Source organism: Artemia franciscana, chromosome 3 (genome assembly GCF_032884065.1).
Source record: "Artemia franciscana chromosome 3, ASM3288406v1, whole genome shotgun sequence".
Classification (NCBI taxonomy): Eukaryota; Metazoa; Arthropoda; class Branchiopoda; order Anostraca; family Artemiidae; genus Artemia; species Artemia franciscana.
Window position 1 is genome coordinate 15203933 of NC_088865.1, and position 24934 is coordinate 15228866.

A 24934-nucleotide genomic window follows, 5' to 3' on the forward strand; every position below is an offset into this window, starting at 1 on the left:
CTTCAAGTTCCAAGTATGGGGAGAACGCGATGCAAGATGCTGGATTCAATGTAAGTAAAATTGTTAATATTCTTTCATAGATCTTATTTAATCCCAGTAAAACAGAACTTACCGCTTTCAGCCTATTCTTTTTAGCCTAATATAGGGGCAGAGTCGATAGTTTTGGAAACCCTCTCATCCTTCAAAACGAAATAGCTAAAAATAAGGCATTCTCTTGTCGAAAACTTAGCGTTTTACTCTTGAAGGGGAACCTTGTTCAGAGAAGGAAATTTGAGGGAATTGTCCAATAGGTTTTTTCATCACAATCAAAATAACCCATTCTTTTCAGGTTAATAAAGAGACCTGATTAAGGCTGCCCTTACCGGTTCTAAAAGAAATAATTAATATAACATATTGTTTTTTAGCTTAATAAAAGACCGTGTTTAATAGTACACCCCGACAAAACCTCCCCCACCGTAAGTATTTCAAGACTCTTCAGAACTTTATTATACCTGAAACGTAAAGAGAGGGGACAACTAACCCAAATTTATGTGATAATTTCCGATATTTACATTCTAACTGGTAGTTTGAGGTCTATGGCCTTGAAGGGTCACTTTTGGGGTTCGTGAATCATATGCTTTCCGATCATTAGATAGGTGGTGGTGTGGTCTCAATAACTTTGGAACCATATATGGAATAATTTCTGACCATTAAAAAGTTAGGTGGTAGTGTGGTCTTAATATATCCGAGGGGTCACTTCTACCTCTCAAGAAATTTGCAGACTAATATACTCTTTCAGCCTAATATAAATTTTTTCACACGATGAAGTAAAAAGTGCTTCAATGAGCTAATAAGCTCTTATTATTTTTTAAGGTTCACATATCAGCATCTGAATGGGCCTAAAACCTCTATGAAGATATAGAGTCGTCAATGGAGTTGGAAATGACCACTGATAATAGTAAATTTGAGGGGGGTTTGAGTGCAGGGGTGAGCCCAGTTAATGTAGCTCCCCCTATGTTTGATTTAGATGTGTTTGTACGGGATCTCAGCCTTGATAAGGACTATGAATGGGTTGACCAGCTACCAACAAGCGAGGTCGAGCAAGTACCCGCCCCATGAATCGACAGTGATGAGGGTCCAACTCCTGTCTTACCTGAACTTTATCTAGCTGATACCGCTTTGCGCAATATTTATGTTTTTATGGATGAGTTTGGTGATATATTTCATAGTCTTACAAGTGGTACTATGCATACAGATCCAGTACAGATAGCACATTCCTATGTCACCAGAATTCAGGCCTTTCTTAAAAAACAGATTCGGAAGGCGGGAGGGCGAGACAGTGTTATTGTTAAAGAATTCATCGCAGAAAAAATAGTTTTTTAAATGAAAAGTCGGTTGAGGTGTACTAACATTGCACCTGCAAACACAAGAATTTCCTATAGTAAATTTTTACTGTTTAAAGCCTGTAACACTTAAGGGGAAAGGCATTTTTGAGAAGGCTAATGAGCATTTAACGATTTGGGTATCAGCATTACAGTGCGATACAAAATGTGAAGAGGGGAAACTTAAAGATAACATGGGGGTAGTATAAGTCAGTAAGGGCTCCATCCATTGAATTGGTGAAACACTGGGAATGGCTTCTTTACGAGCCTAACAAAGACCCTGATTCAATAGGACATTTCTTTCCAATCCTAAATATTAGTTAGGTTTTAAGTGAGGATAAAAAATGGGGGTTGGGGTACTTGCTACTATTGTCCAATGTGCCTTTCAAGAATCCGTACATAATTAAAACTGAAACATCACTTGAGGCACTGTTAGCATCATGGATTCTAGTCCGTGGAGACGATTTCGGACGACAATGCCATATTACGTTTCAAGAATTTCTAGAATTCGCTGTTACAGAGCAACAAGGGGGTATTGGACATCGAAGCCAAACTCTTGGATGTGTTCGATCTATCAAACTCGAATCGTTTTGAAAAACACGACACCATTGCAGTCTCTTATGCCCACGCCCATAAAGAGTCGAGTAATACCATGCAACTGGTAGAGGTATTTGAGACATTAGGTGGGGAAGATTGTGTAGGCACAGCTATGGTTGCAGTTGTTAAAACAGCTAATAAGTCAATTTCACGGCTGCACAACGTAAATTATCTAATGAATCTATCACCAGAAGACGAGTTGGCAATTAAAAATAAAGATACGTGTTCGGTTTGCAAGGTATAATTTGATAAGGGTAGTGGGGCAATGTCAGTCTGCGACCATGACCATTTAAGCAATCCTATTTTATCAGGATGGAGTAGCTTTCGGGGGTGGCGCTTAAATCATGCATTTGAAATGTTAGACAGCAATAATTTCTTTAGCAGAATTCATATTACCAGCGTTGGCACGTTTGCAGAAAGGTAAAGTTGTAAATGGCGCACGGGTAAATTGGTCTTTTTCATAATATTATAGCCAAATCATCTGAGACGATGCTGCCCTTAGAGTTCAAATGGAAAACACATGAAAATAATAATACAAACTCGATAAAGTCCGTATTTTAGATTCCTTTAGTTTCTTCCCCAAATCCTTAAGGCGTATACCCGTATGGATACTAAAACTCCACCTCGAGGCTACGCAAGGAAAAATTGTCCCCTTTCGAAGCGTTTTATGGTTCACTTCACAACCGTAAATGTCCCACTGAGGACTATGAATTTGCTTAAAAGGGAGGGTGTAAAAATGGAGAGGATTATTTTAAAATTTACCTGGCAAGTGATTGGAGTTGTTGGATATTGTCTGTAAAAATAAGGTCAAAATTTACGACGACTTTGGGTTGGGTTATTTATTAATACCTTTGGGTATTATTTTTCAACTCTTCCTCTGGTAATGGATTTAATTCTTAAAATTAGCAATAAAAAATAGGTCTGATCACCGACGTGGATGAGCACTTACTCGTAGAGATCCACGCGGGGGAGGGTATATTTTTCAGAGCGACCGTATCCTGGAAACTCACCCGATTGGACAACGCACCGGTGAAAAGTCAAATGGTTTGCCTGGGTCCACTGGCAATGTCTCACTTCTCATTGACGTTTGGGAATTACAAATGGCTGGAAAATCCTTGTGCTCCAAATTTTCGCGACATTTATACTGTTGAGGAGAATGGACCAGAAGGAAGGTTTTTCGTAATTGAAGGTGAAGTACTAGTGGAGCTTAATAACTTGTTAAAGAACTTGTTTTTCCGAGCATAGACGGACTGATGCCTAGTGATTCACTCAGTCCCAATAATTTATCTTTGGTAGAGGATGGGGGTATGCATTGGACACTTTCAAAGCAAAACTTATTGCCGACCTTCACCAGAAACAGAATATCGAAGTACATCACGGATGCTGGCCAACGGTTTCATGGTTACAAAGTATCATAGAGCCCTCTAACTTCATTAAAAGCCATATACGAAGAATTTTATTGAAACGTTTGTCAGTAAATGACCTGAGACAAAAACGAAGGTTGAAAAGCAGATCTTTAAACTTATTCTAAATTTTTTTTTTAGGTAAGATGTGCAAAAATATGTGCAATAGGAGTGGTGGTGACAATGTGTATGACCCAAAAGAATCTGCCTGAATCATTTCAGATTTGAATTTAATATCATTCGCGACGAAAGATTCCAATATAGTCTTTTGACATAGAAAAACATGAAGCGTAGTATTAAATAAAAACATTGCCGCTGGCAGTGCCATACTAGTAATTACAAAAATTATGTTGGAATTATATTACAATGTGTAAGCTCCAATGCTTGGGGAAGGGACAAGTTCAAGTTTATTGTGGGGATACAGCTTCATAATTACTAAAGGTAAAACTGAAAATTTATGAGATAATTTGGAAAATGGTAAGTATATTAACTCTCGAATAGACTTCACCAACTGAGATGAGTCCTTTTACCCGGAAATAGTGGAGCGCCAGGCCCCATATAAGTTATTGTTTTAGAATTCGAGACGGGGAGAACTTGATATCCAAAGGAGTGCTTGCAGCTCAGAGGGTGTAGTGTGTGTAAACGCACAATGAGGATATACAAGTCTGCAAAGCGGTACCCTCACAATATGTAAAGGAAAAGTTCGCTATGAGTGTTTATAGGAACTGTGTAGAAAATAATTTAGTTCCAAGAGTTTGTCATGGCGATTCGCTTTTTAAATTTTGAAAACTATACAGTTCGAGTAAAAATCAACTGCCATATAGGCTATACCAGAAAAATTCTATGTTCGCGCGGACGGTGTAATAGTACTACTACATGGTCATTACCTTGCTTCAGATCTAGACGTATGTGTATAATAAAGACAGCGTCTCGGTCTGGAGACAGCTCAATAGTTGGTGGGAAGGGGGCCCCTTTATTCTCAGTCTCCAGCTCAGCTGTATATTTTTCTAGTCGTTTTCTAGTGTTTTTATTTATTCTTTTTTTGCACAGAGTGAAATTAATGTTTTATAAAGTGATTAATATTATAATATGAACTTAAATGCTGCGAAATGCCTTATCGAAGCCGGCACCATGCCTTCCGGCCGCCGGGTCTTCGGCCGGTCGCCACTCGGCCTCCGGGAGATGGCACCTCGAGTGCTTTTGAATGTCCTAGTGTTTTTTGAATGTCCATTTAAATATGTTCATGTGTCTATTTTATGTAATTATATTTCATATAAATTTACAGGGCATTTATTTATATTGAAGAGACCCTGTATTTTATTTTTTGAGTAGCTATTCAACAGATTGAGGTTAGGTCAGTTGTATTTAGACATTGGGGGAGTATTTATCAATTTAAAAATCCAATCCGATCAGTTCTTTCCGGACCATCAATGTCTGGCAAAACAGCACTTTTATCGAAAATAATTCAAAATCGTGATAAAATGTTTGTGGAAAACCAAAAAAATTCTATTATTGCTATGGTGTGTGGCAAGGGTCCTATGATAAAATAAAGACTATTGCTCCAGACATAAAATTTATACGGGGACTTGACGTGTGGAATATTATTGAAACAAACTCGTGGTCAATTATTGATGATTTAGCAGAATCTATTGAAAAATGGTCTCAGATATGCTAAGATTATTCATGGTTCGGTCTCATCATTGAACAAATTCCATAATCATGGTTCTCTATAATCTCTTTCATCAGAGTAAATGTATGAGAACACTTGCATTGAATTGGTACTCACTATATAATCTATAAGGTTGTTCGCAATTCAAGTTCTTTTATAACTTTAAACAAACAAATCCCAGTGAAATAAGATTTTTACTCTCGGTAAACAATCGAGCTACTAATAAACCATGTTGTTACATTCTATTGGATCTCAATTAAAACACACCCGAAGAGCTATGCGTGGTGACGAATATTTTTGACAATGAAATTACCTTATATCTACCCGTGAATAGTAAAAAAAGCTGACAAGCCGTCATCATGACATTGAAGAAACTACAAGAAAACAGACATTCATTTTCAGTCCTCGGTAATTCATACCACAACTTAGGACGGCTATACTCAAACATGCCAGTGACAGTGAATTCATTAATCTCCTATCTGATCTCTATTTAAATATAACTGAAGGCAATGTTCGACTGCCAGAAGCAGTTGGGCAACAGATAAAGCAATAGTGTTCATTTCTACGTGTCCTCGCTTGCAAAACAAAACGAAAATATTGTTCAAGTGGGTGGTAGTTTCTTTTCATTGCTACTGCCAATAATCGCAGGTCTTGTTAACACTATTTTCAAGAAATGGCTAAACCTTACAAATTAACGCCAATAGAACACGCTCCTTCACAAAAAGAGCACTTTGAAGATAACCTTGATAAATTTATCAACAGTGAAACAATTGAAAATGAAAAAAAAATAATTTTGCTTCAAAATACCCTTTGATGTGTCGACAATCGTAAACCCTACAGTGAAAGACCGGTCAAAGCAAATGTCATTGATTTGCCTAAAAATTCACCCCAAGCACCACCACCAAAACAGGGAGAAGATTTATCTAAAGTTTCATCAAGTGTTGTAGACCTAATATCTCAATCTGTCGTAAGCAAAGTAAAAGACTCTTAACCAATCTCGCTGAAAATGAACAAATAGAAATTGATGAGAAAAAGAATGAAGTTATAACCCATATGAAGAGTAACAGTTTAATTGATTTAATATATGACATGGTTAAAAATAGCAAAAGATTAGAATCATTTGATTGTCAATTAAATAAGTTTTTAAAGTCGTCAACTTTCCCGAAAATGCTTATTGAGAATAAACAAAAAACAATTAAAAATGAACGTGTACAAATTGTTGACAAAACGATAATCCATGGTAGGAGTTACAATTTAATTGATTTAGTATATGATATGGTTACAAATCATAAAAGATTCAAAACATCTGATAGTCACTTATGTAAGTTTTTGAAGTTATCAATCTTCCTAAAAAGTCTTATTGGGAACAAATACATTCCAAAAGAGTTAAACAAATATGGTAAAATATCAAAAGATGTTTTTAAATCGTTTTCTGAAAGCACACCAAGTGGGGGAGATGATTTAAAAGATATCGAAAGAAAACGTCTTAAACTCAGTATATCACTAGTAGTATACAAAAGTCTAGCGGACGCTTCAAAAACATATTTATGTTCAAATGGCTTGAGTTTTCAAAACATGTTTATAAAAATATTGTTGAGTTCTTTGTTTGAGTTCCAAACCACATTTCCTCAAGTCGCTGGAGTTGAAAAGAAGTTGGTGACAGAGAACTTACAGAATGAACCCGGCTAAACTCTTCTAAAAATCAAAGAGTTCGTGACAATCGTTATCAAAAAACTAAAGCCTTTTATCAATTAGATATACTATGAGCAGATCTTTTGACTCTAGACGAATTTCAAAGACGTCACAATATCTGGTAAAAGCATATTTTACTTGCAATTAGTGTTTTTAGTCACTATGCACATGTCATGTCATTGTGTTCAAAGAGAAGATTTTGATTCTTTGATTGCCGCTTAAGACGTTCACAGTGTTTAATGATTTTTATGTTACATTCATATCCGAAGTCTCTGACTCACTCTATGATGATCTAAATAAAACAAGCAATTTTTGGACAAGACTCTCCCCCCGCATCAAATTAGAGGGAAGGTATGAATCTGCTCTTGTTGATTGTATTCTTAAAAATACCTATGATATCCGGAGAAAAGATATGAGATGAGATTAAAGTAAGACCCTTTGACTTCTCTGACGAGGGTTTGGAGGCAAATTTTGACTCATACCATACCCTATGAAGAGTAAAATAATATACATCAACAATGTCGAATTATCAACAAATTGTGAGTCGAAAAAAGGATGGTTTCACATTCAACTATTCAACAGAACAGAGGAGAATTTACATATCAATTCCTTTGAGGATAAAGAATTTTGCTCAAATGAGAATTTACGTGAGGCTCTCGGTTTCAAAGACTATTATTAAAGCAAAAACTTCCAGTAACGGATTATGTTATGTGATCCTATGCAGACTATGTACCCGGCTTCTAATCTGACGATTGTATATTTCTTTACGCATCCTTTGTCGAGATATCGAGAGTCGGCAATACCAATGTCCCCCTTCTGCATATTTTTGAACAAAAAACCATTCACGAACAAATTCACCACTAAAAGATAAAGCACTTTTAATATATTCCAGTCAACACTTCGTATTTGGATCTCTGTCAGTTAACATCAAGAAGTGAACTGGGCGACCCTCTAGCAATAACGAAAGCTTTGGTTGTGATTACATGTTGTTTCCGACGCATTCAGCGAGATAGCTAATAGAAAAAAATAGTTTTGTTTGTCCTGATATTGATTGCTATGTTGCTACTCTTGAGCAACGACAATTGGGCCATGTAACGGACTATTACAGGGGTCGTTCATGTCTGGTTACGGTATCGGCAACTAATTTGCTAGGTTGTATAGGTCTGCACTACACTTGCACCGGTTGGCATCGGTCTGCACCGGTTGAAGCAGATTTTGCGTGCTCTACACAACACGATTGGGGCTCTGGGAAGGATTTAAAGAAAGTGTTTCACATAATCTAAGGTTCGCAATCCCCCGGCGAGCGAAAAAATAAGGACAAAGCGGAAAAGGTTTATAAAATACGAGACACACGTGATCACTCATCAGTCTAAAATCAGGCCGGAAGCGTAAAACATCGCTGCTGTCAAAGAAAGAAAAGAAGCCATAAGTAAAAATTGTTAAAACGAAAAAGAATTTATTTTCCAAACAAGAGCTAAGAGCTCATATGGCACTTGTGACGAGGCCAGACCAGCCAAGAGCTAATATGGTATGAGCTCTAGCAAAATTCTAAGAATCAATAGATTATTTTAAAAGGAAAATCAGAGGCTTAATGCCGGTCGGGAGTTAAAATAAGAGCTCTGAGTCACGAGGTCCTTCTAAATATCAATTTAGAATTGATACATTACCATATGTACCAATTATGTCAATCTCGTATCTATAACTTGTGCTTATTCTTCCCATCAAGTTTCATCCCAATCTCTCAATCTAAGCGTTTTCCAAGATTTCCGGCTTCCAAGATTTCGTTTTCCAAGAATTCCAGTTTCCCCACCAACTCCCTTCAATGTCACTGGATCTGGTCGGGATTTAAAATGAGAGTTCTAAAGCAAAAGATCCTTCTAGATATCAAATTTCATTAAGATTTGATCACCCGTTCGTAAGTTACAAATACTCATTTTTTCTAATTTTTCCAGATTACGCCCCCCCCCCACTCCACCACAAAGCGGAACCGGTCTGGTTGTATCATTCACATATCTTGGACTTGTGCTTATTCTTCCCACCAAGTTTCATCCTGATCTCTCCACTTTAAGCGTTTTCCAAGATTTCCGACCCCCCCCCCCCTAACGACACTGGATACGGTCAGGATTTAAAAGAAGAGATCTGAGTATCAAGGTCTTTCTAATTATGAAATTTCATTAAGATATGATCACACTTTCGTAAATTAAAAACACCTCATTTTTCCCAATTTTTAGGAATTAACCCCCCCCCCCCCTAACTCTCCCAAAGAGAGCAGATCTGTTTCGGTTATGACCAATCCCGTATAGAAATTGTACTTATTTTTTTCTCCAAGTTTCATCCTGATCCCTCCACTCTAAGTATTTTCCAAGATTTTAGGCTCCGCCCTTCCAACTTCGGCTTCACCGGATCCGGTCAGGACTTAAAATAAGAGCTCTGAGACATGATATCCTTCCAAACATTAAATTTCATTAAGATCTGATCACTCCTTCGTAAGTTAAAAATACCAATTTTTTCTATTTTTCCGAATTATCCGCCCCCTCCAACTCCCCCAAAAGAGAGCGGATCTGTCCCGGTTATGTCAATGACGTATATAGGACTTGTATTTATTTTTCCCACCAAGTTTCATCCTGATCCCTCCACTATAAGCGTTTTCCAAAATTTTTGGTTCCCCCTCCGACTCCCTCCCAAAATTTTTGGTTCCCCCCCCCCAATGTCACCGGATCTGGTCGGGATTAGAATAAGAGCTCTGAGATACGATATCCTTCCAAACATCAAATTTCATTAAGATCCCATCACCCGTTCGTAAGTCAAAAATACTTAATTTTTTCTATTTTTCCGAATTAACCGGCCCCCCACTCCCTCCCCTAGATGGTCAAATCGGGAAAATGACTATTTCTAATTGAAACTGATCCGTTCCCTGATGCGCCTGCCAAATTTCATCGTCCTAGCTTACCTGGAAGTACCTAAAGTAGCAAAACCGGGAGAGACCGACAGACCGACAGAATTTGTGGTCGCTATTTGTCACTTGGTTAATACCAAATGCCATAAAAAAGGAAAAGAAAGGAGTAAGCTTAGAGGGAAATAAAAAAGAACAAATTTATCCGATAAGTCATTGGGCGAGTGGCCCAACATATCCCATCTAAGATTAATCACCATCACAACATCTAAAAGGGTAATTAAATCCCAAAATTCATATGCTCACAAAATCTTTAGGATTAGTGGAAAATAACCTTGCTAATATAGTGATAAAATGGTTTGGTTTGGCTTGAGGGGAAAAATTCGCAGGCATGCATATATTGATTTTCGTTGTAAAGTAGCATACTGCAATTGAGTCTCCTTGTTTGATACTCTTTCCTCGAGAAAATGGAGGGCTTCCCAGGAAACGCATATAACATTGAAAGGTCCCAATGACCAATGGTCGTTAGACAACTTCCAATATGCTTTACCTAAGGTCGATGATCTATTTACAATTTTACATCTTTAAAGTGATAATAGTATGCATAGAAGCAGATTTTTTGTCGAAATATTCATTTTATTTTAAATTTCCTGTTTTGTTCTTTAGAAAAGGCACTAGATATAGCGAGTTCCTTTAGAATGAGTCCTTAAACAACTCTTTATGATGCTCCAGTGCCCTGCTAGAGAGAAAAAATTGAAAATCAGTGCTAACCTTGCAAAAAAGTGATTTCCCGAGTGTTTTCCGAGCCAAAGGACCGTAATTTCCTGTGCATTTTGGCAATGGCGATTCTAAAGGTGAATTAAATAAAAAAAACAAGTTTTTTTAAATGAAAGTAAGGAGCGACATTAAAACTTAAAACGAACAGAAATTACTCCGTATATGAAAGGGGCTTTTCCTCCTCGACACCCCGCTCCTTACGCTAAAGTTTTTTATTGTTTTAAAAAGTAGAGTTGCGAGAAAGAATCAAACTTTAGCGCAAGGAGCGGGGTGTCGAGGAGGAAAAGCCCCTTTCATATACGGAGTAATTTCTGTTCGTTTTAAGTTTTAATGTCGCTCCTTACTTTCATTTAAAAAAACTTGTTTTTTTTATTTAATTTCTGAAAGTTTTTTAATTAATGCATGTCTGATTTTGGCTCTCCGTACATAAATTATTAAAATGAAATTTGCATATTAATTCTTTTTTTGCCTAAATGGCTTTCTCTTAGTTTTGATCAGACGATTTTGAGAAATAAGGGGTGGGGAAGGAGGTCTTGTTGCCCTCCAATTTTTCGGTTACTTAAAAAGGCAACTAGATCTTTTATTTTTAACGAACGTTTTTAATAGTAAAAAAAAATACGTAACTTAAGAATCAACTTACGTAACAAACTTTTATATTCTTATATTTTTGATTATATATATGAGGGGGTTGGTCCCCTCGTTAATACCTCGCTCTTCACACTAAATCTTGTTTTATCCCAATTCTTTAAGAATGACCCCTGAATCAGAAAGGCCGTAGAATAAATAGTTGAAATTATTTTAAAAAATTTTAGCATAAAGATTGAAGTGTTTATCTCCTCCTAAATACCTCGCTCTTTATGCTAAAGTATTTTTAGAACCCCTCATATGCGTAATAATCTCTGTTCCTTTTTAAGTTTTAATGCTTCTCCTTACTTTCAATTGAAAAAACTTTTTCATGTTTATATTTTCATTGTTTTTTTTATAGTAATGCTAGAAAGTCCTGCGCCCTTTTCATTGAGTTTCTCTTCCCCCATGAAATATTCCTCCAAGGAAAGATCCTCCCATATAGCCCCCTCCCCTGAACCCCACACCCAAACCAAAAAAATCCCCCTGATAACGTCGGTACACTTCCCAGTAACAATTACTGTATGTAAACATTGGTCAAAGTTTGTAACTTGCAGCCCCTCCCCCAGGGACTGTGGAGGGTAAGTCATCCCCAAAGACATAGTTATTATGGTTTTCGACTATGCGGAACAAAATGGCCATCTCAAAATTTTGATCCGTTGACTTTGGGAAAAAAATGAGCGTGGGAGGGGGCCTAGGTGCCCTCCAATTTTTTTGGTCACTTAAAAAGGGCACTAGAACTTTTCATTTCCGTTAGAATGAGCCCTCTTGCAACACTCTAGGACCACTTGGTCGATACGATGACCCCTGGGAAAAAAAAACAAAAAAAAAACAAATAAACGCACCCGTGATTTGTCTTCTGGCAAAAAATACGAAATTCCACATTTTTGTAGATTGGACCTTTAAATTTTTCTATAGGGTTCTCTGATACGGTGAATGCGATGGTGTAATTTTTGTTAAGATCCTATGACTTTTAGGGGGTGTTACCCCCTATTTTCCAAAATAAGGCAAATTTTCTCAGGCTCGTAACTTTTGATGACAAAGACTAAATTTGATGAAACTTATATATTTGACATCAGCATAAAAATCCGATTCTTTTGATATATCTTTTAGCATCGAAATTCCGTTTTTTAGAGTTTCGTTTACTAATGAGCCGGGTCGCTCCTTACTACAGTTCGTTACCACGAACTGTTTGATTTCGATTTCAATCAGATATATTGTCAAAACAATTGATTATAGGATACCTATTTGTCGAGGTCCTTTCTTTACTAGGCAGAATAGTAGACATTGACGAGATCACTATAATTATTTGGAGGGTTTATCCTTCTTTTTCAAAAGGTTTGCGCGTTTTTCAGGCTCATATATATAATTGAGTAATTATAGGAAAAAATCAAATAAAAGCGAAGCTATATTAAATCCAAAGACGAGAGAAGGTTAAATTATAAATTTAATTGAAAACTTAAAACAAACAGAAATTTAAATGAATCAAATGTCAATTTTAAAAAAAGAAGAGAAATCAGTCGGGCCAACACCTCGTATCATTTCTTAATTCTTCAAATTCATATGGTTTTTCATCAGCGTGGGTTTTCATATGCCTAGTTAAGTTGTTCTTCATAGAAAATTTCTTTTTTGCATGCTTCACATTCACAGGGTATTTCTCCATTGTGAGTTCTCACATGATAAGCCAAATAGAACTTGGAAGAAAATTTCTTTTTGCATAGGTCACAATATGGTTTTTCATCAGTATGGGTTCTCATATGAGTAGCCAAAATGGACTTCGTAGAAAATTTCTTTTTGCATGTTTCACATTCATATGGTTTTTCTCCACTGTGAATTCTCGTATGCACAGCAAAACTGGACTTGATAGAAAATTTCTTTTTGCATACGTCACATTCATAGGGTTTTTCTCCATTGTGAGTGCTCATATGCGTAGCAAAATTGGATTTAAAAGAAAATTTCATTTTGCATGTTTCACATTCATAGGGTTTTTCACCAGTGTGCGTTCTCCTATGCTCAGTCAAAGCAAACTGTGAAGACAATTTCTTTTTGCATACGTCACATTCATATGGTTTTTCACCACTGTGAATTCTCGTATGCAAATTCAAATGGGTCTTCAAATGGGTCTTGGTAGAAAATTTCTTTTTGCATGTTTCACATTCATATGGTTTTTCTCCACTGTGAATTCTCATATGCGCAGGCAAATTGGACTTGGCAGAAAATTTCTTTTTGCATACGTCACATTCATAGAGTTTTTCTCCATGGTGAGTTCTCATATGCTTAGCAAAACTGGACTTGAAAGAAAATTCCATTTTGCATGTTTCACATCCATATGGTTTTTCTCCACTGTGAGTTCTCATATGCACAGCCAAGTGGGCCTTAGTAGAAAATTTCCTTTTGCATGTTTCACATTCATATGGTTTTTCTCCACTGTGAATTCTCATATGTACAGCCAAATTGGACTTGCTAGAAAATTTCTTTTTGCATACATCACATTCATAGAGTTTTTCACCAGTGTGCGTTCTCATATGCTCAGTCAAAGCAAACTTTGAAAAAGATTTCTTTTTGCATACGTCACATTCATATAGTTCTTCACCAGTATGGGTTCTCATATGACTAGCCAAATAGAACTTGGCAGAAAATTTCTTTTTGCATGTTTCACATTCATATGGTTTTTCTCCCCTGTGAATTCTCATATGCACAGCCAAATTGGACTTGCGAGAAAATTTCTTTTTGCATGTTTCACATTCATATGGTTTTTCTCCACTGTGAATTCTCATATGCACAGCCAAATGGGACTTGAAAGAAAATTTCTTTTTGCATTCTTCACATTCATAGTATTTTTTTTCATTTTGAGTTCTCATATGCCTAGCCAATCTGTGCTTCAAAGGAATTTGTTTTTTGCAGTCCAGTTGTAAGTCTTCTTGGTATCTAAAATCGGTCACTCCAGGCATAAGCTGGGAATCTGGGTCAAGATCAAAGTTTCCAAAACTTAGTGCCATATCACTAAAGGTATAATGCTGGCTGTTTATACCTGTACTTGTTCTTAGCATACTTATATTACTACTTGCTTTTCAAAAGTAGACTGATGGATCTTCCTATACAACGCTTGTTTTTATGCTATGAATGACGTCACTGAAATAGATTATGGTATGAATTTTTATGTGACGTCATTTATCGATGTAATATGAATGCAGCCTTTTATATTAGTGGATGAAGTCATTAAGATACTGATGTATACAATAGTGACGTCATTCACATGTCTTCCCCAAAAATTACATATATATATATATATATATATATATATATATATATATATATATATATATATATATATATATATATATATATATATATACATTTATTTGTTTATTTGAAAACCCGTCAATCATACGAAATGAAAAAGGCGGAGCACGAAGATATAAATATAAGAAAATATATAAGAACATATCAGAAGAGGCATAACTAGAAAGAGACTCAACAAATAAAAAGGCAAACAAAACAGCACTAAAATGAATAAAACGAAAACAGATCTATTGTAAAAGGAGATTATACCAATCGTGATCTACTACTTTAATATTGTGTCTTTTGATTAAATTTTCAACTGCAACATTAGGGTTGGTTATGTGATACTTTTTAATGAGGATTGAGTTTCTATACCAGGGAGGAAAACGTAGGAGGTATTTAGCAAAACGGAAGAAAAGCGCACGGATTTTAGACAGTTCAGCCTTCGAGAATAGTTTCCAAAATGGTTCCAGGTACAGAATATCAGATAAAAGAGTAGCGTTATATAGACTGGCAAGGAAGGGGCGGCTAAAACGGAATTTAGCAGAGACTATGGAAGCATACGAGCCAGAGATTCGTCGATTGGGTTGTTTGATCAGCAGAAGACGTGTATGCCTTAGAGATGAGCCAATAGGGACTCCAAGGTATATTATGTAGTCAGCAGTATTCACGAGATTTTCACCAAAAAGCAGTGAAGGCACGTGTGGTGTTTTTTTGCCAATTGAAGAGAACTATCTCGGGTTTCTCAGTGTTAAAACTGAGGTCAAGTTTTAGATATTCGGTTTTAAGCGTTTCAAAAATGTCAGAAGCTTTTTGCAATGTTCTACTTAAGTTCAAGACGTCGTCGGCGTAGCATACTAAGGAGGTGTCGATAGAGGAAAGAATACGTAAGGTTGGGCATTTATCTTTCGCTTAAAGAACATAATTATTGAACAAATGAGGGGAGGAGACAGCTCCCTGGCGGGCACCTTTCAAAACGGGGATCAATTTTTCATGAGGCCATGGAGGCAATTTTTGTCGGGAGGAAGCTTTAGGCGAATGGACAGCCTCGAGTACATATTACGTAGGGATCGAACTATGCAGGGATTCAGACCTCGTTGTGAAGCTTTTAATAACATTGCAGCGTGTATGAGTGAATCGAATGCACACCTGATGTCATGACTAGCTAAGGCTATGCTCTCTCCAGAAAAAATCCGCATCGATTAGCCCACTCACTACAGCCGTCAAGGCATCGGCACAACCAGTGCGGCGCTTAAATCCGAATTGACGTGGCGGGGTGTAGCATTTAGTTTCAAGTTCATTCATAAAGTAGATTATATATATACCAAAAACTAGCCACAACAACAGCTAGGTATACATATACATATATATATACCAACAACTAGCTACAACAACAGCTAGGTATACATATACATATATATCGGTCTGTCTGTCGGTCCCGGTTTTGCTACTTTAGGCACTTCCGGGTAAGCTAGGACGATGAAATTTGGCAGCCATTACAGGGACTGGACCAGATTAAATTAGAAATAGTCATTTTCCCGATTTGACCATCAGGGGGGGCAGTTAATTTGGAAAAAAAAAAAGAAGTATTTTTAACTTACGAACATTTAATCATATTTTAATGAAATTTGATATTTGGAAGGATATCGTGGCTCCGAGCTCTTATTTTTAAATCCCGACCAGATCTGGTGACATTGGGGGGAGCTAGGAGGGGGAAACCTAAAATCTTGGAAAATACTTAGAGTGGAGGAATCGGGATGAAACTTGGTGGGAAAAATAAGCACAAGTCGTAGATACATGATTGACATGACAGGAACGGATCCACTCTCTTTGGAGTAATTGGGGGGGGGGGGTAATTCTGAATAATGAAAAAAATGAGGTATTTTTAATTTACGAATGGGTAATCGGATGTCAATAAAATTTGATAATTAGAAGGATATCGTGTCTCAAAGCTCTTATTTTAAGAAATAAGAATTCCGAATATTTAATTCGGAATTTTTTTTTAGGTTTTATCTTCTTTTAGTTTTTTTCTTTTTCTAGTTTTTTTTCTTTTCAGTTTTTTTAGTTTTTTGCCTTTTTTTCTTTTTTTAGTTTTCTTTTTCTTCTTTATTTTTCACACTTCATATGCAAACCCTCAAACAAAAATACATACAACTTATTTTGATATATATAGATAGTAGATAGTAAATACAATATATATATATATATATATATATATATATATATATATATATATATATATATATATATATATATATATATATATATATATATATATATATATATATATATATATATATATATATATACATATATATCTATCTATATAAAAATAAGTTGTCTGTGTGTGTGTGGGTCTGTCGGGTGACGTCATGTTTGTGTGTTGACTGACGTCATGTTTTCGACTGACGAAATTACAGACTGGGATATCGGGACACCGGCACATCTATCTATCTATCTATCTTCTATCTTCTATATATATAAAAATAAGTTGTCTGTGTGTGTGTGGGTCTGTCGAGTGACGTCATGTTTGTGTGTTGACTGACGTCATGTTTTCGACTGACGAAATTACAGACTGGGATATCGGGACACCGGCACATCTATCTATCTATCTATCTTCTATCTTCTATATATATAAAAATAAGTTGTCTGTGTGTGTGTGGGTCTGTCGAGTGACGTCATGTTTGTGTGTTGGCTGACGTCATGTTTTCGACTGATGAAATTACAGACCGGGACATCGGGACACAAATGACGACCGGGACACCGGCACATAGGGAATATAAAGAAAAAAAAAACAAAAAAAAAGTAAAAACCAAAAAAAAAACTAAAAAGAAAAAAAGAGGAAAAATACGAAAATTTTTTTCATCATATACCATTTCAAAAACGAATGTATATACAGACCGGGACACCGGGATACAAATGACGACCGGGACACAGGGAATATAAATGACGACCGGGACACAGGGACACAACTACAACGGGGACGCCGGGGGGCACAGGGGGATACATAAATGACGACGGGGACACAGGGAATGTTCGATTAGCAATCACCATCAACAAAGCTCAAGGGCAATCATTAGAATCATGAGGTATAACTAAAAAAACTAAAAAAAGGTAAAAAATAAAAAAATAAAAAAAAGACCAATTCAAAAACGAATGTATATACAGACCGGGACACCGGGACACAAGGAATATAAATGACGCCCGGGACACTCAAAGAGAAATCACAGACTGGGACACCGGGACACAAATGACGACCGGGACACAGGGAATATAAATGACGACCGCGACACAGGGACACAACTACAACGGGGACGCCGGGGGGCACAGGGGGATATATAAATGACGATGGCGACACAGGGAATGGTCGACTAGCAATCACCATCAACAAAGCTCAAGGGCAATCACTAGAATCATGAGGTATAGATCTGAATACGGATTGTTTTCCCATGGACCATTATATGTTGCATGTTCAAGAGTCGGTAAACCTAACAATCTATTTATATGCACAGACAATGGGACAGCAAAGAATGTTGTATATTCGCAAGTTTTACGTAGTTAAAAACATATATATAATATATCTATCTATATTCACAGGTGGGACATAGGGACACAACTACAATAGCGCGTAACTAATATGGCGCGTAACGACTTACGCGCACGGGGGGGGGGGGGGGGCTTGGGCGCGCCCCCCTCCAACTAGGTGTTGGGGTGGCACGAAGCGCCACCCCAACAGCTAGTAGGGAATATAAATGACGACCGGGACACTCAAAGAGAAAGCGACCGGGACACAAGGAATGTTCGATTAGCAATCACCATCAACAAAGCACCGGGACACAAATGACGACCGGGACACAGAGAGTATAAATGACGACCAGGACATAACTAAAAACTAAAAAAAAAACTAAAAAAAAAAGGTGAAAACTACAAAAAAACTAAAAAGAGAAAAAAACTAAAAACTAATAAAAAAACTAAAAAAGGTAAAAAACTAAGAAAAACTAAAAGAAAAAAAAGAAAAAAAGGAAAAAATGAAAAATGAGGGAGTAAAACAAAACTATAAAAAATAAAAATAAAAAAAAACTAAAAAGAAAAAAAAGGAAAATATAAAAATTTATTTCATCATATACCATTCCAAAACGAATGTATATACAGACCGGGACACCGGGATACAAATGACGACCGGGACACAGGGAATATAAATGACGACCGGGCCACAGGGACACAGCTAAAACGGGGACGCCGGGGCTACACGGGGATATATAAATGACGACGGGGACACAGGGAATGTTCGATTAGCAATCACCATCAACAAAGCTCAAGGGCAATCATTAGAATCATGAGGTATAACTAAAAAAACTAAAAGAAAAGGTAAAAAACTAAAAACTAAAAAAAAGACCAATTCAAAAACGAATGTATATACAGACCGGGACACCGGGATAAATGACGACAGGGACACCGGGACACAAGGAATATAAATGACGCCCGAAACACTGAAAGAGAAATCACAGACTGGGACACCGGGACACAAATGACGACCGGGACACAGGGAATATAAATGACGACCGGGACACAGAGACACAACTACAACGGGGACGCCGCGGGGCACAGGGGGATTGATGGTTTATGTTTAAAAAGCAGTATTATGCCTGTTGCCATGACCCTTTTGCTTTTTACCAAAAATATCTATCTAGCTACCTATACTTTCAGTTATTTTATTCTTAGTAGAGACAAGCATTTTTTTTAAGCAAGCAGTAATAGAGGTTGTTTGTCCTAAGAACCTTTCCTTGTTGTTTTCTTTTAATTTCACAATGTAATCTTTATATGATAAAGCTTTTATTCTTTGAAATATTGTTTAGAAGGGGCCATGGTGATGGCGAGGCTTAGACTTTATAAATAATGAACAATAACCTCAATCAATTACGACTTATTTGGTTACCTCCTTTAAACTATTAAGTAAAAAAAAACTAGTTTTTTTAACTGAAAGTAAGGAGCAACTTTAAAACTTAAAACGAACAGAAATTACTCCGTATATGAAATGGGTTGTTCCCTCCTCAACGCCTCGCTCTTTACGCTAGAATTTTTAATTGTTTTAAAAAGTAAAATTGTAGCAAAGAGTCAAACTTTATTGTAAAGAGCGAGGGATTGCGGAGGGGACAACCCATTTCATATACGGAGTAACTTTTGTTCGTTTTAAGTCATCATGTCCAATTTTTCATAATTTTTCCAATAATTCATAATCCCTCCGATTTTTCGGTTGCTCTGGAAGTGCCTAAAGTAGCAAAACCGGGACCGACAGACAGATCGACAGAAGTTACGATCGCTATATGTCACTTGTTTGATACCAAGTGTCATAACAAGGCAATATTTACACATGGTTACTATGAAAAGTTTTATCAACAACAACCACTATCTGAAAACGTACATTTTATTTCAGAGAATATTGTTTCATAGATTTGGCTTCCAAATATATATATTTATATGTGATTGTCAAAAATCTAATAATGAAAAACTAAGAGCAGCCGAGGGGTTATCCTATGACAATTGTGTACTATACAATTTGTTAAGACAGATCATTGTCTTGAACAGAATTAAACTTGAATTCAGCTTGATTGAATTCAACTTGAACATATCTTGGTAGGCAAAGTCATAGTTTCTACAAAATAATGCAACGTAATTGTTATTATATCTTTTCGTGAAGTGAATGATATATTATGTGAATGAATGAATGATATATGATATATTGTATTTTCGTAAAGTGAATGATATATTATAAAATTCACGAGTTTCAAGTTGCTTATTTGAAACAATGTCGCACACAAAGTGTGATATGAAGAATCACTTTCTGTAACCCGCCAAATAAAATTCAGAAGGTTTATAATCATAGTAGCCAGTATCTTCACAATGACGTCGTAAAAACCAGACTCTCTTATTTTTCCAGCATTTCAAGCGTAGGACCAGGTTCTTCTTTCCACAGGAATTTAAAACAACGACGATATCTGTCTCTAAAAAATAAACTTAAATCCCGTTTAGGTTTTTTTTTTAAGTCATACGAGGGTAAGTATTTTCCCATTGATAATATTTATCATAGTGACGATTGGGACAGAAGAAATCTCTAGTGAGAGAGTAACCAATCTCTTCAAGGCTGGAATTACAGTCTATATCAATTTAAGCAATCAATTCACATGGATTGCATAATCTACGCTTTTCATTAGTCATCAATAATAGCATAATTCTTAAAGGATGACCAACTGCTCAAATGAATATAAACATAATGGACATGTGTAAAACATTTTCGATGTTAACTGTTTCACTTCCAAAAAGGAACTGACTCACGATGACGAGTAATCGAGTGACGTCACAAAACTTGTTTAGACGGGATTTTTCCAATTTCCTGTCGTAGCCTTACAAAATGGCGGCCTAGGTAGGGGTTAAAAGCAAAACCAAAGCATCTTTTTGTTTTATTTCAATTAATATGTCTATAAATTGAATAAATGCATCTGTTCCACGAGGTAAAAGCTTAATACAATAGTCTAAAGACGGAAAAGTATTTCTCATTATGTCACTAAACATTCTTTGAGAAAACATTTTCCTTTGAAGAGATGGCTCTAGAAAATCATCATCTAGAATCAAGGATTTTTCAAAAGTCACTAGATTCCATATTATTTTTTGATTCTCAAATCCAGCCACTTTCGCTACCGATTATTGACTCCTTGGATTCTATCTCACTAGTAACACTCACTCCTTTTTATAGATTGGTTCAAATCTTTGTATTCAATATATTTCACTAATGCATTTAATTCGTACTTTAATCTTTGTATATGTATCATATTCACTTTTACTGCAAAGCATAACTGTTCTTCCGACTTGAATTTGCTTAATATTACAACATTTCATGCAAACCTTTCGTCCCATTCTAGGGTGAGCCAGCAATCCCTTGTAACTTCTATTGTCACGTTAGGCACTCAAGGATTCATTTTGCCATTGTTAGTGCCTTCAATATCTAAGAGTAAAATCACCCATTACTAAAGAATAATAAACCTGATGTTAACACACTGGACTCGTTTTCAATATTGAAGCAAATCAAGGAAGTCACGCCCGATTGCATCACACTCAGCTGTGAGTATTGGACCATGATTTTCTTTACAACCGGGACTTCCCCACTTGACTAACGGACTCGAAGAACTTCTTTTATGTAAAACCCCAAACCCTATTACGTAAGAATCGAAGAAATCCTGATTTGGCGAGTCACTTTAAGCTTTTTTCCTGGCCCTCGCGGTTTTTTAAACGCTTTCTATTACGTAATATCCAAAGCCTATTATATAATAACCAAAGAAATAATGATTTGACAGGACCCTGAAGGTTTTTTAAAGCATCAAAGAAGGTATTAAGTAATTAGCACATGCTTCGTTTAGGAAACATTCCCTACTACGTAATTAAAACCTGCATCTCTTAGAAAACATTGCCTATTATGTAACTAACACCTGTGTCTTGATAGGGTCACCGTTAAACTTTTTCGTCATTAAAAGAAGAAAGAAGTAGCGGCTATGGGTTTTGTCAAAGTAATTATGCCCCCACTAATGACAAATTAGGTTTGGTTAGGTTTCTAACCCATTTCTGCAATTTTTAACCTAATTTATCCTAACCTAAATTTAATTTTTAAGATCAAACCTAGCATAAGACTTCTAAATCTGACTGGCAAAGCTGGCTAAATCACAGCAGAGAAAAAGGAATTTCGGAAATTCATCGTAGAATGTTTGGCATTTATCGCGTTTCGGTCTTTCACCATAATATATAAACAGTAAATTTAAGAAAATATGAAAAAAAGAAGAATTAAAATTAAAATTAACTTCGTCAACTCATTGAAAGACAATCAATTAGTCTATTGTGATAAACAGGTAGAACATAAAAGCAAAACAAAGTTCAGCCACTTATCAAACTCAAATTCAGTTTCTGAGGTATTTTTCAAACTTAAAAAAAAAACTTTTAAATGGATATTCTAAAAAAAAGATAACAAGAATCACTCCATGTTGTGTCAAGACGCTGAACTCTTTTCTGGATTAAGCCTAAAATTCTTCTTGAGATGGATCAGCAGTTTCAAATCCTGTTTGAAAACTGAGTTTGACAATGTCGAACTTTTGAACAATCAGGACCATAAGAATCAGCAAAGTTTTCAAATAAAGACATGTGGAAAGCGGGTTAAGGAAATGCATAGTTACGAATCTGGATGAAAACTTGCTTCCTTCTACAATATCCATAACTACTTCCTGCTTAACTACCCAAGCAAAACAGCTTTATCAACAGAAGCTGCCTACCAGAAGCTGGATTTACTGTTTTTATTTTGTAGTTTAGAGTGGTTCCATCATGAAGACCTGGCACGTTTTCAATTGTATCGATGGGTTCTTCTAGAAAATGTGTGTTTTCATTTAATCCGTTCAACCTATTCAGTCAACCGTACTATGACAAAACTTCTATAAACTCATTCCGCTCTGTCTGCAGGATTTCTGTGATTCCATAAAGATGCCGCTGACAACACGTTGTAAAACACCATTTCTGTCGAAAATAGACTGTCCCTGAACAATCTGAATAACTCCTACCCCATGTCTATCTACCATAGTTCTGCCCTAGGATAGACTATCCGTCTCTCACTGAGGCTATGGCCCTCACTGAGACTATCTGTCTTGGCTTTACTCAGTTAGCCATGGCTGTCAAGTTGTTATTCACTTCCACCAAGTTGATTCTAATTCAAAAATCATCTATCAAAGAAGACGAATAACAATAACGAGATGCACCAGCCAGGTGCATAACGAGATGCGCCAGCCAGGTAGAGATACGCAGTTAGTGCATTAAGGGTTATTCAAAAGTTCAAGAGAGTTTTTGGTCTTTATCTCCTGAAATCATGAAAAATTTACACTGAAGACAGGTGGCATGATATTAAATTAGACATGATGGACCGAACAGCAGCTAGGGATGTTAACGATCGCATCCAACTATTAGATATCTGATCTCCAAATTTGGTATCTGAAGCTGAGTTAAACAAATTGTATGACCAATGGAGAAGTTCCAGACTAGGTAAAAATAACATCGCAAATAGGAACATAAAATATTCCAACCCAAAGGTTCACCTGCAGCTCAGATCTACAAACGAGCAATTCTCCCGTATTCTTCAGCTTCTGTAGAAAGATTGTTTTCTCAAGAGAACTGCGTTAGAAAAAAAGCAACTCTTAAAATTTCACAACATAGAAGCTATAAGGAATTTCAATAAAAGAAAAGGAAACCAACACTTTCCATAGAAGAAATGAAAATTACAGAGAGGAAGAATAACACAGAACCGAAAAATCTATTCTTTTTGTAGATGACGACGAATAATAAATTGGCATTCAAAATTAGAAACCTATATTAAAATCATAAGATATCTTTCTAATTTGGGATTCTGGCAGGTGAACCATAAGATTTATTAAAAATTATAAATGGTAATTCTGATTTAGAATTCTAGTAAAACTTTGAAGGCAGAAGGATAAGTGCCTAGGATTGTCTCATATTGACATTATAGTAATACATCATGAACAGCGAGGTGTCCCTAGGGTTGTGTTACATAAGCACCATGGTAATATTTATGGAAATAAGTTTCAAACAGCATTTCGATTAAATCTCTATAATTAGCCTTGGGATATTGCTGGGTGATTTTTTTTTTACTCTTGGATTTTATTTCTTTTCTCAGAAACGAGCTTCGGTTTCCTTTTTCATTAGTTTCCCACATTGTCTAAGAAGACCAGCTTTTTATATACCCGCTTTCCTCGTATCAGATATCAGGTATGGGTTGCTGCAAGTTCAGCAAAAAACAATAGGTTACTTACATTACACCAGTTGGTGTTGCATCTTCGACGCATAAGATTTGAATTTTGGCAGAACATTTGACATCTGAATCAAAAACAAACTCAAAGTTGTATACAGGTTCATCAGCTTTTAAATCACTGAATTGGGCTCCAACTGCTCCGACATCTGCTTTGACGAGTCGCACCGATTCTCGACGAATATGAACAAGGGCTTTTAAACATTTTGTCGGTTCTCCCGACTGAACACTAGGGTATGGAAACTGAAATGAAAATACTGGCTCTAAATCTAAGGGAGTGTGCCATAGTTCAATTGTCATTGATGATAATTAACTATTCGTTTTTATTTTCTTTCCAAGAGAACGGGTAACACAAAAACTTAATTAACTTGTATACTCAAAGTGCACAACATACTAAGATGTTTAGCGCCATGTATGCACCAGGCATTTCGGGGCTAACTTTGTTAATATCTGGTATTTTAGGCTGAGAGCAATCACAAATAACGAATTATCAATATGAATAGTTTAATTCTGAAACATAGTCTTAAAAAAATAATAAATGACTTTAATTACATGTAATACTCTTGAACGAAAAAAAAATATCGAAATATGTATATATTTTAATTTGTGAAAGTACAATATGCATACATAAGGTCAAATTGTATTGACGCTATTACTTTTAAAATCATATAAGGAAAAATGCGCACATACTATTAAATAAAGAAAAAGAAATTTGGAATGTTTGGTATAAAATTTGGAGGCCATTGGTGAGATCTATGTATTCTGCCTCAATTTTAAGCAGTAAAG

At 36.2% G+C, this 24934-nt stretch overlaps 2 protein-coding genes across 3 annotated transcripts in view; both read right to left on the reverse strand.

Annotated features, from left to right (window-relative positions):
- The window catches only part of LOC136024927 (E3 ubiquitin-protein ligase MGRN1-like), a 99706-nt gene that overhangs the window by 44423 nt on the left and 30349 nt on the right, over nucleotides 1–24934 (reverse strand). For both annotated transcript variants that reach the window (XM_065700511.1, XM_065700510.1), the window contains exon 3: nucleotides 24153–24391. In XM_065700511.1, coding sequence (XP_065556583.1) covers nucleotides 24153–24391 — 239 coding nt within the window. The remainder of the gene's footprint in view (nucleotides 1–24152; nucleotides 24392–24934) is intronic.
- LOC136024928 (zinc finger protein 883-like) lies at nucleotides 12446–14275 on the reverse strand. Its single transcript, XM_065700512.1, has one exon. It carries the CDS (start codon nucleotides 14064–14066, stop codon nucleotides 12612–12614), a length of 1455 nt encoding a protein of 484 aa, XP_065556584.1. The 5' UTR covers nucleotides 14067–14275; the 3' UTR covers nucleotides 12446–12611.

Excerpts from the sequence above, each read along its gene's own strand:
- LOC136024928 (XM_065700512.1), bottom strand. The coding sequence starts at position 14,066 with ATGCTAAGAACAAGTACAGGTATAAACAGCCAGCATTATACCTTTAGT.